Source organism: Aptenodytes forsteri, unplaced genomic scaffold, assembly GCF_000699145.1.
Source record: "Aptenodytes forsteri isolate BGI_AS27 unplaced genomic scaffold, ASM69914v1 Scaffold255, whole genome shotgun sequence".
Lineage (NCBI taxonomy): Eukaryota > Metazoa > Chordata > Aves > Sphenisciformes > Spheniscidae > Aptenodytes > Aptenodytes forsteri.
The window spans coordinates 10,945,053-10,961,616 of NW_008794888.1; the positions used below are offsets into that span (position 1 = coordinate 10,945,053).

General features: G+C 41.0%; 1 protein-coding gene across 1 annotated transcript in view; it reads left to right on the top strand.

Annotated features, from left to right (window-relative positions):
• The window catches only part of KALRN (kalirin, RhoGEF kinase), a 338,232-nt gene that overhangs the window by 166,457 nt on the left and 155,211 nt on the right, over positions 1–16,564 (top strand). Inside the window, exons 13-14 of the mRNA XM_019470941.1 lie at positions 9,061–9,256; positions 14,980–15,146. Of these exons, the coding sequence (XP_019326486.1) occupies positions 9,061–9,256; positions 14,980–15,146 (363 nt within the window). The remainder of the gene's footprint in view (positions 1–9,060; positions 9,257–14,979; positions 15,147–16,564) is intronic.

The window sequence follows — 16,564 nt, forward strand, 5'->3', positions numbered from 1 at the left end:
AGCTATGACTGGAAATGTATTTAGGTTTTAATTTTCCATAATAACCTAGATCCTGCGTAGATTAAGAATAGCAAAATAATGTGTACCAGTATGATTGTGAAATGAATTTCTCCTTTTCTAGTCTAGATAAGCCTCCTTCCATCTGTCCAAAGAGCAGTGCCATATTGAACACATCCCTAACGAAACCCCTCTGCCTGCTGCAGCCATGTTAATCTCTCTCCTTCCTGCACTCGCACAAACCGTCTGCAAAAAGTGGGCCCTCCACCTCCCAAAATTGAATACCTTTGTCCTCTTTGCTGCTTCTGTTTTGTCAAGTATTGGGTTTCCCATTTTTCCCCCTTCAGGTCCGTGTTCTCACCCTTGGTTCTTGGGTTCTTGTGCTCCAGGGAATCCCTTATGATGAGGACCCTTCCCTGGGAACTCTGGTGAGAGGAAAAACTTGCATCTCTCTAGTGGAAGCCAGAGGGATGCAGCTGTGGGAGCCCATCTGCTTCCAACAGCTTTGGGGGAGGCTGCGCATTAGAGCTCAGTCTCAGAGAATAGTTATATCTCGTGTTGTCTCTTTCCATCCTGTTTTGGTACCAAACATTTTTGATTTTGTTAATTTTCCCTACTACCCCCTCTCTCTCCCCTTTCTAATTAATAATGCAAACTGAAAATATTAGGAATTTTTCTAACTCACAAATGGCAATTGAGTGATTTGCCTTTAGTTTTATTTAGACAGTGTCTGTCATTTGTTCTTTGGAAACTTTCCTGCTTTTACTGTTCTCCCCAGATACTGAAATCCATACCGTAGGTCACATAACCTTTTCTTTTGGCACTCCTTCCTAAACTTGCACTGTACCCATCTGCTTTGTAGCCCTCCTGGTTTTTGAGCTTTTCTATAATCTTCTCTTCTTGACAGAGGTTTGGAGTCCAGACAAACTTCAGAATTAATGATTACTGCACAAGCAACGCTTACTTCCATCTATTTAGGCATCTGTGGACCTTTTTTTGTACTTCAGTGAAATCTGCCAACTACTGTTGCATTTTGTCTTCAGGAAAAGTATTTTACGTAAAGAGAAGCCACCTGCCTATTTCTTTGGCAGGGCAGACCAGCTGCGTTCATTTAGGACTTCTAAGCTGCACAGGCAGCTTTTGTGTTGTACTTGAGTCAAGGCAGGTTTGGCAGATATGAATTTGGATACAAACCCACAGGCACATAGCATGTGCTGCCTGTTCTTTCTTGCCTTAATCTCATTATATTGACTGATATTTACACTCAGGGTTCTTGGGGTAAATTATGAAATCCAAACTATGACAACACCTGGAAACAGACATAACAGAAACATGAGAGAGCATAGCTATCCCTATGGGAGGCTGTTCTGCCTTAGGTTTTAAAACCATAAAATGACAACCCATTCTTTATTTAGGAAACGTGTCTAACTTTGATGTCTGATATGTTTTATTCCTTTACCAAGTCGTTGCGCATTTCAAGACAAGGTGGGATCATTAGGATTATATGGTTGGTCTTTCTATATGATACAGACTTCAATTGAGTTCGTGCAGCCAACCAAGTAACTCAGGAGATTTCATGCAATGTGAATGTGGTAGCTGATCCACTATGAGGAAATAGGGTGTAAGACTCAAGGGACGATAGCTGGCAGACATTAGTGTCAGTGCTGGCACCACACTGAGCACATTATACATAGGAATGAAGCACATTCTTAGTCGAGTTATATCCTCAGTAAAATCTGTCAAGTATACTTTGTCCCTTGCTTCAGAAATAGTCATTTAAAGGCTTATTAACCATTATTTGAATGAATGCTAATATACAGTAAAATGCTGAGTAAATGGATAAGAAACAAATGGTAAAATGCACTGAGTTGCAACCCCTAACAAAATTACTGCCATCCAGAGTCTTTCTGCATATTTTTTCTTTATATCTTTTGTAGAGAGAAGATCAAATTCACCTGTAGGTCTCTATAAAACTCTGTGACTGAGAACAGGAATGATCTCAGCCAATACCTGTCTGGCAACAGTTGGTTACCTCCAAAGAAACTTCCCTCTCCCTTTCCCAGAGCTGCCCAGCTCCTTCCCTCTCCCTTTCCCAGAGCTGCCCAGCTCCTTCCCTTGTGTGTGTTGTTTTGTTTCCTGCAATGCCTATGGACCTGTGCAATGCTAGACAGAGCCTATGCACTGTAGTCTTAGAGCAACGTGGATCCTAGGCCAAGACATAGTCCTGGAAGGGATTATGGGGGTTCCCACTGTACGATATAAATTTGATCTTGTATGCCGTTTATCTTTCAAAAAGCCCCATGATCACTAAAATCTTCACCTGCTGGATATCTAATTTTCCACCATTCAATTTATTTGGCTCCATTTCACCTGCTAATAAAATTTTTCAGTCTTGATTTCACTTGCTGGCTCTTCTGGCTGTTCGCATCCATCCCTGAGCATAAGTTCAGAAGGGAACAGGAGCCAGCTTTCACAGTAGTTTACTTCACTGTTATTTACAACTCACTTGAGTTTCCCATTCCAGGTTCATAACATTAGCAGAATCTTTCAAGTGAATTAGCTGCCTGCGTGAAGGTACAAGGTGTTTTATAGCCCCTCACTGACTTACAGCTGACACTCAGATGTGAGCTTCTTTATTAGAAATAAGAGTTACAGAGATCTTGAGGTACATTTGAAAGAAAGGGAACGGTAAGAAAAATTTCAGCCGCTTCTGTTCATAAGCTGGAATCCTATAATGTCTCATGCTTAGTGAGCTTTTGTTTTTCTTTTCCACATATACCTAGCTTTCAAACTGCACATCACTTCATTTTAAGGAAAGGCAAGCACTAAGCTGTCCTGGGCACCCTGTCTTTTGGAGCTGAATTCCATTGTTTCTCTTGATATTTTTGGGATTCAGGAGCCAAAACCACCGGAGCAGAATCATCACTGTTGACAGCCTTTTCACACTTCAGTGGCCCAGGTCCGCACTAAGCCACTGTGGTATCTCTGTCTCTTGTCAAAAAAATGGGTGACAGTATTGTCATACTGCACAGTGTCAGCCCAAACCGAGGCCTGAGAAGGAGGAACAGCAAACTTTCTGCTTACATGATCTGTAGAAGTGACAGTTTCATTTGCCTTTTCCTACCTACATCTCCTCTACCATATACCTTCAGTATTAGTCTGCTCGTAGATCCACTTACACTGTCATATCCAGTTCTCTGCTCTTCCAGCCTGCTCTGAACGCTGAAGCAGAGCCAAGTCCTGTTGCACCTGGTATCCCTGGTGCCCAATCTCTAGTACGTGCCTTAAAGATCTGGTCTCCCCTACTCCATTGTAACCCCTTTCTTTCTGCACTCTCAGACATTCCCTCAGCATCCAGGAGTCAGAATTACCTTTTTTTGATTCCTTTCTGGATCATATCTGACCTCTCATCTCATCCATCCTCACTCTCTGTTCATCCCAGCTGTATGGCTGCCACCTTTTTTTCTCATGAAGTGAGGTAGATATTCCCTTTTCTTGATTCTGAGCTCTGTACAGATCTGCCCTGTGCCCGTGTGACTGTTCTTCCTGTCCTGCATCATCCCAATGCTCTACCCACTCTCTCGCCTTTGCTCCTCCTCCTACTTGCTCCATCGTTTCTCTTGCAGCCTGCCTCCTACATTTGCTCGTTCTTCCCAAGCATCTTTACTCTTGTTCAGATCCCTCTTGCCAGCCCACTCTCTTTGTGTTGATAGCTTCTGCTCCCAGGATAGAACTTTCTTTCCCTCCTCCTCATATGCCCTTCCTCAGCCCATACTTCAAAATATCAGCTCCTATGTGATTCATTTGCCATATAACATTTATTTTCTTTTGCTTGATTCCTCATTTCCCCTCTCCACCTCCTTCAATTGGCAAACAAAATTTTCTGGTTGGCATTAAACAGGATGACTTTAGGTGTCAAACACTGAATTAAGGCCAAGAAAGCAGCATTCAAGGCTCAGCAGCACCATTTTGTAGAAAATCTCAGCAGCAGCAGCAAAAATGATACTTAGGATCTAGATATGAAATTATTGCAGATGTACAATTGCCTGCACAGCAGCTGCTGCAGCTTGAGTAGGCCCTTTGGCCTAATTCACAAGCAGCCTGCAATGTAGGCATGAGATGGCTGGACTGCTACTGTTGTTATTATTGCTGCTATTACTTTTCATCTGCGTACCTCTTCTCTACACCTCTCCTCTTTCTCCAGGATTGAAGATGAAAATGTCTCTCCCCCTTCGGTCGTGTTATCTGCTGGTGTTGCAACATGATAAATCCAGGAAGCAGCAAATGCAGCAGTATTGCAGCAGTGGGAATTTGGGTATATTAAGTTGCTGCTTTAGGAGGATCCTTGCCTAAGGAGTATGTGGTCTAGACTGTGGTCGCTGTGTCTGCATGAAAAACAGACCCAGCTGACATAGTCTGTGTATCTATTATAGCCTTGTGATAGTAGCATGGAGCTCAGCACAAACCCAGTATTTGCTCATGTGCTGAAGTTAACTCTTGTGCTGCCTCCACTGCTCTGATAAGGATATCTCAGGTATCTCATTTAATACTAGATTGGGTTCACTACCAGCATTAGTTCCCCTCCCATTATCATGGCACCAGGAGCATCTATTTCAGGTGAAGAATGAAGAAATGTGCTTTCTAGGCTCATTGTCAGTCAATAGCTTTGTCGTGTCTTTCTCATTAGTACTCTGGGATCACTTGACCTTCCTTTAGTAATAGGGAGCTGTTTCTTGGCCACCAACCTTATATGACCTGCAAGGAAGGAGCATGGCTCCTTCCAGGGAGTCAGCCAGAGTGTGGCTGACAATGAGGTATGTGTGTAGCTTTCCTTGGAACAGTGTGGGCACCTGGGGATAAGTCTGCTGCTTTTGCTAATGCAGACCTGTGCACTGCCACTGTTGCTGCTCTCATGACCCTTCTGCTTTGGTACAATTTCTCTCTCATGCCACAGAAGAACAGAGCAGAGCTCAGGGCTTCTCTTGCAGCAGGGCTTCTCTTCTCTCAGGGCATGTGAGGGATGCTAAGGTCTGTTTAGAATTACAAACACTGGGAAGTACAGTGAATAAACATAAGAAGTGCTGTCAGTTCTTCACACCAAAAATCTAGCAGATGAACAGAGTAAACTCTAATCAGCCATTCTTCTGGGTCAAAAGGGAATTAAACAAGTTCATGGCCAAGTGAGCCTCATTTATGAGACAATTCCTGACAAAGGCCCAGTGCAATTGGCTCTTACCACAGCTTAGGAGATAGGACACTTTTGTCTGATGCAGTACAAGTTTCACCGTAGATGTCAATGCCTGACCAGTCTGTGAAAGCATCCAAAGTCCTTTTATAGACTTGAAAAATATACATCTATAGTTAACAGAGCTGCCTAATTACAGCTCTTCCTGAAGAAAAATAAATCATTTTCCATATACCCAAGTCAAAACAGTTAGGGACTCAAATTCAGACTCTGGGACCATTTCCAAATGGTCCAGTTTGAAGTACAGAAAATGCTGGGATTTTGAGGCATTGACTGTACAGACAGAAAAGGAAATGTCTTAATGAGATATGCAAAGCAGCATGGTCCCTGGGATAGGGCACCAGATTGGGATTCAGGAAACCTGGGTTGTTATCACAGCTCTGCTATTGCTTCTTTGCCTTCGTGTGCTTTAGATTCCATTCTAGCCATCTGTTTGTCTCAGTTACAAGAGCAATGTACCCAACCTTCCTGTACACACTTCGCCCGAGAAATTTGGTGATGTTCCACCTCTCACTGTGCCTGACTCCTTCCTCTCTTCCCTTAACCCAGCACATGGGATGATTGTCACTCCTTCATCAGCCCCCACTTGGAGGCAACTTCCCTCCTTCTTTCCTTCTCCCCTCCGTTGGTGGCTGTGCTCCTCGCCCTGGCAGAACTGGTACTAGGCTAACAAGCCCTGCTAGACCTGTCCAACTGTCCAGAGCCACTCAGGTGCAGTCTTAGCCCCTGTTCCGGGTCCTGGCAATGTGAGATGGAGCCCCGTGGACTGCGCTCGCATCCCAAGGAGTTTATCAGCTCATGTCCTGACTGCCTGTACTGTCCTTTCCTCTTTAATTGGAACCACTGATTTGAACTGGGGAGCGTCGATAACAGAGCATAAACCCTTCAGTGCCTTCCAATGGCTAACAGGACAGGTAAATATTTAGCTGCAGCTGCTCCTGTGTGGGGAGCCTGGTGAAAGCTGGCTGCTGACATGAGCACGAGGAGCACTGGTTGCCTGGGAGGCAATCCCTCTCTTGAATGATGATGACTTTCTGCTAGAGACCTGTCTTGGACACTCATGCCTAAGGGGCAAAAAGGAGTACAGTCAGGAACAGCCATTTCCCTGTGCTCCAGTGGAAATTATTGTAGATTTAATGATAAAAGCAATGCTTCTCAGTGTCCCTTCCACAGCCAAGTGGAAATCTACTAAGAGAAACAGCACCACAGCAGAGAGGTTTACCCAGGCAGTTTTGTAGAAGTGCTGGATCTCAGTGTACTTGTGGAAACATTTGTTGTTTCCTTCATGTGTCCATTGTCGACTCCCCTGACAGTTCAACCCTCTGAAAGATTTGCGTTTTCTTGTCCTGGGGTTGATGTCCATAGACGTAAATGGGATGGAGGGATTTTGTTTTGATCAGAATCCCCCAATTGTAGCATCATGGCTGTCAGAGCAAACTAATGTAACATATTCTTTGATTGTTTTAATCTTTTCTATTACTGTCACTTAAAAATGCTGTTAGACATCTTCCTGAGCGCACACGCATGGGAATGTTCACAGGAAATTGGGAAGTACTTTGTGAATCCTTGCAAAATTTCAAATAATTATGTTCTAGCAGCCTGGCAATCAATGCAATGAATTCAAACAGACAATATTTTTAATAGCTCATAAAAAAATAAAATTCTTCTGATTCACTTATATCACATGCCTTTCCATTAGAAAGAGCAGAAAGGGCTTTGCATTGAACTTTAAATGTTATTGTCATGACTGTAGGAACCTGCGCTTACTCTAAATTCATTCCGTTGTTTGTAGTTTGAAACAAGGTCAAGACCACCTCAGTTCTGATTACTGTTAGCTGAGGATCTGTCTCTAAATGTAAATGTATCTAGTAAAACCCTTCTCCAGCATCTACTTTGACTATTTCTCCATAACTGTTAAATCTGCCAATAAGCCTCCACAGTCCAGGAATTCTAGCTATGACGTGTGAATGAATCAGAGGCTGCTGGAATCAGGAATGGGGCCAAAGAGGCTGTAGAGATAGCTATTATTTAAAGGTAATTGGGTGGAATGGGCAATGGAACAAGCTGAAGAAAAATAGAAGCCCCTCAGGATGTCCACACTCTGCCTTTCACCCTGCAGCTGAGGTCCCAGGTTCTTTGTGCAGTAAATCTGCTTTTCTACTTCTCTCAAGAAAGAGCCTAAAAACTGCTTATGTTTTCCCTTCTAATGCAAAACTGTGTACTCCCATCCGTGCTAATATGAGAAGGGCTGAGAGACGGTCTGTTTGGGTTGCCTTCTTGTGCCTGCGTTGGATATAATGTATGCTTTCTGGAAAGAAAAACTGAATAGAAAATTTTAAATGTTGGCTACTTAGGAAGTTAAGCATCTCACTGCACGCAGGCACTGAAGAACACCTTTAATGAGAAACAGAGAACTTTCCACTACATCATAACATGCACAAGTGGGAATTTAGATACCTAGTTTTAGCTCTCCTGAATCTAGCTGTGAGGAATCAGAATGAAGGCATTTATTTAATAATTTAAATAATAATTTATTTTTATGCTTTTTAAATACTTTGAAAAATTGTATTCTGCAGAGTACTAGCCTATATGTATGATTTGATTCCCATTCCCCTTGTCCCCCCTCCCTCATTCATTGTCACTAGCATGTTCCCTCTTTCTTGTCTGTAGTAGCAGAATCTAGGTTGAGGTGAGACTGTGCTGTTTGGGTGGAGGCTAGATCTTGCTTTAATTGAAAAGGCAAAACCAGAGAAGGACTTTGATACCGGTTGGCTACTTGTGGGCTAAAATGTAAAATACAGAAGATACAGTAAATGGACTGCTAAAATCATCAGACTGCGTGTTATAATCAGGAAGCAAAGAAAGCAACAGAAGATTTTGCATGTTCCTATGAGTTATTGGCAGGTTATATAGGTCTTTGGTTAGAGCCAGGTACCATTCATGATTCTACTGATGATTCACCTAGCCCTTGAGTATGATGTTTCTGTGCTGTGCTTTCCCCATCTGTAAAAGTGAATTACTTATATTCATTCCCCAGTGTAAAAGCTTTCAGATCCACAGGAAAAAAAAGTTGTACAGGGCCTTTTCCCAAGTCCACAAAAAACAACAGAAAGACCCTTATAAAAGACTGTAAGTCCCTGAAAGTACAGCATAGGACTCATTGTACAACTGCAGTCAGTGCTGTGGAGGTTAACTCACAAATTAGTAATAAAATATTTAGTCTCCTGTTGCATTTTCTGTGAACAATGGGTACCTACTGTTCACAATTCATTATATCAATAATAATAATTCTGAAAATGTATTAGTTATCCCTGTTTTAGGGCTTAATGGAAGCAGCTTATAATTTCAATTCTATGAAGATAGAATAAATAATACTTCCATCTGTAATATGTAACATACAGTGCATTGCAAAATGTTTTTAGAAACATTCAGGCTGTTTTGGGATTACGTGGTCACAGGTGTTACAAATTATTTTGCAACTCTGTAAGCATTACTTCTTCATTTAAATTTGAATTTTTTCAGAAACATTATCTCTACCATCCATGTGAATATAGTGGGTCTTCTCTTACAGTGCCCTTTGGAATGTGTAACGGAAAAAGAAGGTGTCAGACTTGTTGGACCAATAACCTTTTCATGGATCCTCACCTAAGCAAAATGTCAAGCGTGACCATTAAGTGGGCAGGATCCAGAGTGTACTGAGGCTGTGGTTTGGGGGTTTCTGGTTCAGAGTCAAAACACAGTTTGATCCAAACACAGTTTGAGAGGAAGATTTTTCGTTGGTCTTGAGTGAATACAGTGTCTGTTTTCTGCCCGTGAAGGTTACAGCAGAGTTAGATGCCTGGAATGAAGATCTGCTGAGACAAATGAATGATTTCAATACCGAAGACCTCACTCTGGCTGAGCAACGTTTGCAGCGTCACACTGAGCGGAAGTTGGCCATGAACAACATGACCTTTGAAGTCATCCAGCAAGGGCAAGATTTACACCAATACATCATGGAGGTCCAGGCTTCAGGTGAGCAGAACAATTTGATCTCTATTTTACACGAGAAGAAAAAAACCAAAAAAACCCAAGAAAACCCCAAACCCCCAAAAATGCATATCAAGCAAAAATACCCCAATACATACCAAATACATCAGCTTTTAACATAAGTAAGTATGGGCAATACCTGTCTCTCCACTCCCAGAACTGTTCCACAAGTTTTGGGAATTCTTTGATTCAGGATTACATGTCAAAAATTGCTGTGACTTTGAGACTGAAACTCATTGAGGAAATAAAGCTGACTTTCAAGTTTCATTCAGAAAGTTTCACAACTGCAGGATGGAGTTTGTGATCAGTTCCAAAGTGGATGGAGAGGGGAGGGCAAGACAAGTTACACTGGTAGGTCCTTGTCCTTGCACCGGCTCACAAACTAGCACTGCAGAGAATCATGAGTTACAGATGCTTTAGCTGGCCGGTCAGACCTCAGGTCTGGATGAAGTCTAGTCATTCTAGACTCCTAAGCTTGTTAACCTTTCTGCAACTACACTTTATTGAGAGGCAAACTGACCAGATGTGCTGGCTTCTTTCTCTGCAGACTTGAGTTCCTTTTCCCTGTGCTCGTTTCAGGGTGCAGACATGCCCAAGGGAGGAGTGAGGGGAGAAATAAGCTAGTTATCCAAGAGCCCTCTGGGAAAGAATCAAATATGAGAGCCTTGAAACCAGTCATGAAATGGAACTGTTGTTTCCAGCCAGCTCTAATTGGAATTATTTTGTATAAAAAGGGAATATGATAAACCATACTGGAATTTTCCTTTTCAGTGTGCACTTGAAAATTAAAGGTAGCAACTTGGATGTAAAAAAAAGCCTTTGGCATGTGCTCTTAAATGACAGACTTGATTCATGTTGATAGGGAGTCTGTCTGATACTTTTACTCTGCTTCTCAGCAGTAGGATCCTATTTCTAAGACATCCTATGAATCAGGATTTTTGTATCCTTGCATTTTGCATTTGGAGAAGGAATATCATAATTCAGATTAATCACTGCGTGAAGTCCAGAAGTGAATGTTACTTGTGAAGTGTTTTAACCTTCTTAAATGTCTGGAAAGAGTGCAAAGCAAGAGCAATTCCTGTTCTTTCCCTCCCAATTTGCACTTTCAAAACAAAAAGGATTTTATGGTTTTATTCTTTGGCAAACATTTTACCTCTAGACACCCACCTTTAAAAAAATATGGCAGTATTCAGCCTGATTTGGCAAGCTTCACTCAGCAGAGGCTTAAGGACTGCTACAAGAGTATGTTGTGAACTAGACAAATTCAGTGCATTGTGTGAACCATGTGTGTGAGCTTCTATGAGATCTGCCCGCACTACGCCTGGTCCTGTGCTTCAGCTCACTTGCTTTCTGGGATAGAAAACTTGTCCTAATACATCAGTTAAGATGCGTATGTGTGTGTGTCCCCACCCCCACCGCCCCCCGCCATCCTGGAAGAATCTTAATATGAGTAGGAATCCATGGGAGGTAAAGAATATGATCCAGAACAGAGCACAGTCAGGAGTCTCAGTGACTGATTTTTAGGGGGGGGGGGGGGGAATATTTGTGTGTGTCAAGAAGTTAGAAGCAACTTCTTTTGGACTGCAGACAAAAGATTAGCAACTAAATGAACTGACTTTTAAAATATTTTTTTATAAGATTATCTAAGATCACTTTCTATGAAGCCTACCCAATAAAAATCCATTGCTCCCAAAGGCAAGGAAGCAGAAGCCTCATGGGGCTGTAGAGTAACTGTAGTTAATCAAAGGTAATGGTCATGTCTGCCATGCATGGAATGCTAAATGCTGGGAGAATGGCAAAATAAGAGAGAGAGAGTGCTCTTAGGAGCCTACCGTTTCTTATTTCAATAAAGGACAGTTATACTCGATAAAAAATTAATTTAATTTTACTCACTCTTCCTGAATCCTATATCATAGTCATTCAGTGCATAAGTTAAGGGATGATTGTTCTTACTGCCAGAGCTGCGAACTCGCAGGGGTTCTGGGAAATCAGCTGCTATTGCTGCTTCCTATTGTACAGTGTCACCACTGTTACAATCAAAACTCAGCTGTAGCCCTAGAAGATAAAGCCAGAAAAAATGTGATTTTTCAGGGACATTCTACCTAACCAGCCACTCTTAATTGACCAAGTTTCTTCCCTTCCCTATAATTCTCTTTGAGCTTTATTCTTTTTATCATGTCACACAGGAATCTGATCCAATTTTGATTATTCTGGCGTTTGGCTTGGAGGTCTTTAAGCTAGTAAGTCTGTCAGATAAAATTACATCCAGGTTTTTCTACGCATGATGCCTTTCTCACTTGGAAATCTTGTGCAGGTAGAAAAAGACGGTTTTAGACTTTCACCCATGATTTTTGCATGTCCGATGCAGATTTGGAGCAGTGATTCTTACCAGGCTGTGGAGTGTCTGGAAATCCCTGTGAACATTGTGATGTTGGTACAATAAATACAGTGGTCCTGTGATGCACCATATCAGACTGTGCAGATATTCAGGGCATCTGTGCATGTGAGGCATCTATGCAAGTCCAGTATTTCCAAAGCTCCATACAGCTCAGAGTTATGTTCCTATGATTCCTTCCACTACACCAGCACATGTGGGTGAGCCTGGTTTGGATTAGCCTGTTTTCACCGTCAGAATAATTATTCTTCAAAGAAATGGTTGTTTTTATTAGGGGATGTGTAAGATCTGGAAGTCAGGTTGTGTTTTCTGAAATTTTGCAGTACTTTCAAATTGTTTTCATGTCTCACTAAAATCTGTGTCCTTCAGGAACATATTTGCATTTAGAGAATATTATAACAGTATTCTCAAGAAGACTGGACTTTTTAACGAGCCAGAACTTTTTATTCCAATGAACCTGTCTTCTATTTTTCCAGTTTGATTGTAGCTCTACTGAGAGCAAAGCTAAATATGTGGGCAAATATACTCAAAACTGGATGTTGATTTTTGGGTGTCTAACTTGATATGTTGAAAGGGCCTGGTGTTTCCAAAAGTGGCAGCTCAGACATTTCTGAGAAATCTATTTCCTATGGAAAGTTTAGGATCATAATTGAGCAGTGATTTAACATCTTGACCCGAGCTGCAGTGATGACGCATTCGTGTAATTCATTAGCATATGTACCTCAGTCATTCTGATTCTAGGTACTAAAAGTAGTTACACTTTAATAGCTGATTAATTGATTGCACAAATTTATTCGGTTATTCAAGTCCATTTGCATTGTCAGTATCATTGTCATAATGAGCACCCCAGTTAGGAGTCGCTCATGGTTTACAGGGCTACCTTTTTATGCCTGAGAAGCAATTTATCTAAGTCAAGCCTGAAATACACTGCAAAGCTGATGTTGGGGAAATTTATACAGTCCCTACCTGTTACATGGAAAATTCAAAGCCCTTTTGTTTCCTAGTTGTCAAGCTGACATCATTCACGTCTTTTCCCAGCATTGCATTGCTTAAAAGGGAAATGCAAATCTATTTCATATTGTTTGTGATGTCAGTTATAGTTAGTTATAACTATAGTTTATATTGCAAGGAAGAGGGTACTAAACTTTCCTGTCATAGGCTTTTAATAGTTCAGCCTAAGAACAGGTTCAAAGCAGTTTCAAGACAGCTTTTTACAGGTCAAAAAGCAATACCCCTTCCTTACGCTGAATAGTATCTCACATTGCAAACAGCTCAGGTGTAACTAATGTATGTTTTGTAGGATGCCAGTTAGTGTGGCTCAGTACTCTTTTCTGTAATATCTTTTTTAAACATTTTCAATTCATTATCCTTCACTTGATATCTGCTGCACTGGTTGAGACGTTATAAGAAAATGGCAACCAAGTTTGGTTTATCAGAAAATCAGCTGTGCTTTTCTATCTATCAAAACATAATGTAAAGATAATATGTATGAAATTATTCTGAAAACAAGGCTTTCTGTTTTGCAAACCAATCTTTGAGAAAAGTAAGTGCTCTCACCGCACGCACTGGCACCGTAGAATAAATCTGCGTGACATATGACAAGCAAGAAAGGGCAGCTCATTCATCATAGGGAGCGCAGGCTGCCCTTGGATAGCATCCCAGGCAGTTCACTGGTTGCTGCTGATGAGTTAGCACAATCAAAACCATACCAGCTGAGTGTGCATGAAGGAAAACCTACATTTAATATTGGATAGGTGTGGTGAAGCCAAGCATTCAAAAAGCCATCATGTCCTGAGGATACAGAACCATATGCAGGCTAATTGTAGCAACAATGCATGGTGTCTGGCAATTGAAAGGAACTTCACTCCCAAGAATAGAAACATATATTAAATTTCCAGTTCTAAATGGGAAGCCACTTTATTTGGTAATGAAGAAACTGTTTTGTTTTGGCTGGGAAAGGGAATAAGCCAATCACTGGCATTCCCGTGTGCTTTTTCTGATAAAACCAGGAAAAAGAGGATAGGGTCAATCATAAGGTCATATTTATTTTGTGTACTGTCCTCTGTAGATACCACTGTGAGGGAGAATGAAGGTCACAAGTCTCTGAGGAGGATAAAGGGGGAAGAAAAGACATCTCTCTAAATGGGTTTTAAAAATAGTGTCCAAGCTTTTTGTACAGCAATTAACACATTTCTTTTTTAATGTCCTATTATTCCATGAAATCAAGTGGCTTTGGAGAAGAGTGTACTGTTTTCTCAGCATTACTGCAATCTGATTATTTTTATATTGGCTTCCTGAGCCTCCCTGTATTGAGGCCAATGGCAAAATTTCAGTAGACCTCAATAAAGGAAGAGCCGGGTCTTTATTAGTTTATAATCACAGGGATTACAGTAGCATGGGATGATGTCGTATTTCCTCCAGGCCAAACTTTCACAATTACACTGATAATGTAGCCAGCAATGCTATCGCACCAGTGTAATAAAGAAGGAAGATATGAAGCTCTGCGTTGTATTTCATGTAACCACTACACTCAAGGCTCATAGGGTCATAAGAAAATTCAGGAGGTAGGAGGGGACTCAGGAGGTCTCTTATTTCAACCTCCTGATCAAGTCAGGGTCAGCTATGAAATCAGACCAGGTCATTCAGGGGTTTATCAATTTCATACAGGATGAAAGGAATGGGGAATGTGGTACTAAGCCACCTTTCTCTCTGGTATGTGAGGATTGGATGAAAGTCAGTCTGTGGAATAATTCTGAAGGAACTATAGGTTGGTTTAATTGTTGTTAATGATCCTCTAAAGTGTCCAGATGGAAAAAAAATTTGCACTGTGGAGTTCCATGCACTTGTAGCACTACCGTAGATCTGGCAACTAGAGTTTGCTTCCTTTATTTCACTTTTCTATTTTCTTTGTCATCTTTTTTCTTTTCTAAGTTCTTTTCAACATGCATTTCTAAAGTATAAGTTAATGAATTACTGTATGAAAGGGAGGTTTTTTCTGTCTTTTTTTTTTTTTTTTTAATTTGATGTTCATGTGAGTTTTTGAGCAAGGCTGGGGTTAAATCATGTCCTATTAGCCAGATGCTAATGGGTGAGATAAGCAATGATCACCAGAGAAACACTACTTTGTAGAAAAATGTAGTAATACAGAATAGGAAACTGGGAAAGCCAAGTATTACATGTGAGAGAGTTTAGTGAGAGAGAACTACTCAGAGAGTTGCAAATCAATGTGTTAGGTGGCAAAAAAATTTTAAGCTTACGTTCATGCAACAACTGATATTTCAAATAAGTGCAACGATCTCTCTGCATGTTACAGGCATTGAGCTGATCTGTGAAAAAGACATTGATCTTGCGACACAGGTTCAAGAACTGCTGGAATTCCTTCATGAGAAACAGCATGAGCTGGAGCTTAATGCTGACCAAACTCACAAGAGGTTAGAGCAGTGCCTACAGCTCCGGCACCTACAGGCTGAAGTCAAGCAGGTGAGAGTTTTTAACCACACTTAAGGGTCTTAAATGGGTTTTCAGCCATTACATACATGCAAACTGCTAAACCAGCTTCTGCCAAGTCACATACCCTTAGGTGGACAATCTTAATCCCCCTTTCCTTAACAGTACTTGATTTGCTGACAGATTGCAGCATGACCCTTTACAAATAATTAAAGGCTCTGTTCCATCTAGTGTGCATATATTTGGCTTCATGAATAGTTATGGGAAGTCTGTGCAGAACTGACCCTGTAACTTCTCAACTGGAGAAGCTGCCTCAAACTCCATGTGTTCTGGGAATATAATGATTTGATTTGGGATCCAGACTTAACCTGTTGTGGAGAATTGGCCCAAAGCAAAGGATAACTGAGCTGTGAGGTCTAAGTATGACATTACAGTAGTTTTACCTTTTCATTTATTGCTATACATCTGTTGACCTCCAGGAATCTTTAACATCTTCTGGGTGAGATAAAAAATTCTGTCTGTGGTTTCTAGATCCTAGGACTTGTTTAGCCATTTTAGTATTGTTACATTGCCTTTCTTCCAGATTTCATCCTAGTGTAGGCAGTTGTGTTCTGCCTCCCTAGGTTTCCCCTGATATTTAATTTGGATGCCTCACATTTCTTTGTTTTCCTTTGCTACACAGGATAATGCTATACTTCCTAATCCATAGGTGGCTTCACATGTCAGTGTATGTCTGGATTTCAATGGAACGGTCTTGGTTTCATTAGGAAAACCAGGAACATTTTTCCAGACACCCGGAATATTCAGGTTTCCATTTTACCAGTACATGGGGGAGGGTGTGGGTGTGGGTATTTTTTTCCAAATACTATAAGGTGTTTGTGAAAAAGATTTGCTGCTTTGTTTACTAAAAAAATATATATATATACTGACTGCTCAGTACACACGATCATAGTTATTTCTTCAAAAGTGAATACTTGAGTGACGCTTGATCTGAATTGTTTTTTCATTGCTGGCAAAAAATCCTTCATTCTCAGACAACTCTCAAGCTAGAAGCTGGCAGCACCAACACCAGTGCATACATTTTCTTTCAAAGTCCACTTTGATGTGAATATTTTGCAACCCTAAATGAAAGTAGCACAGAACTCTCCTAAATTTTTATTTTGAAAATGTAGTCATTTTGCATTTGTGGTAATTGAAGGCCAACTCCACATGAAGCTCCAGAGCTCTATGGAGTGCTTTGGCTTTCTTCTGAAAAAAAGCAGACTCTGATATTCATAGTCACCACCTTAATATGATTATGAAGTGTATCCTTTTTTCCATAGGTTCCCAAAGTTTCTTACACACAACTTAGGTAGGCTTGGAGTTCTGTGCGGTAGATTTATAGAATCATACAATCATTAAGGTTGGAAAAGACCTCTAAGATCATCGAGTCCAACCGTCAACCCAACACC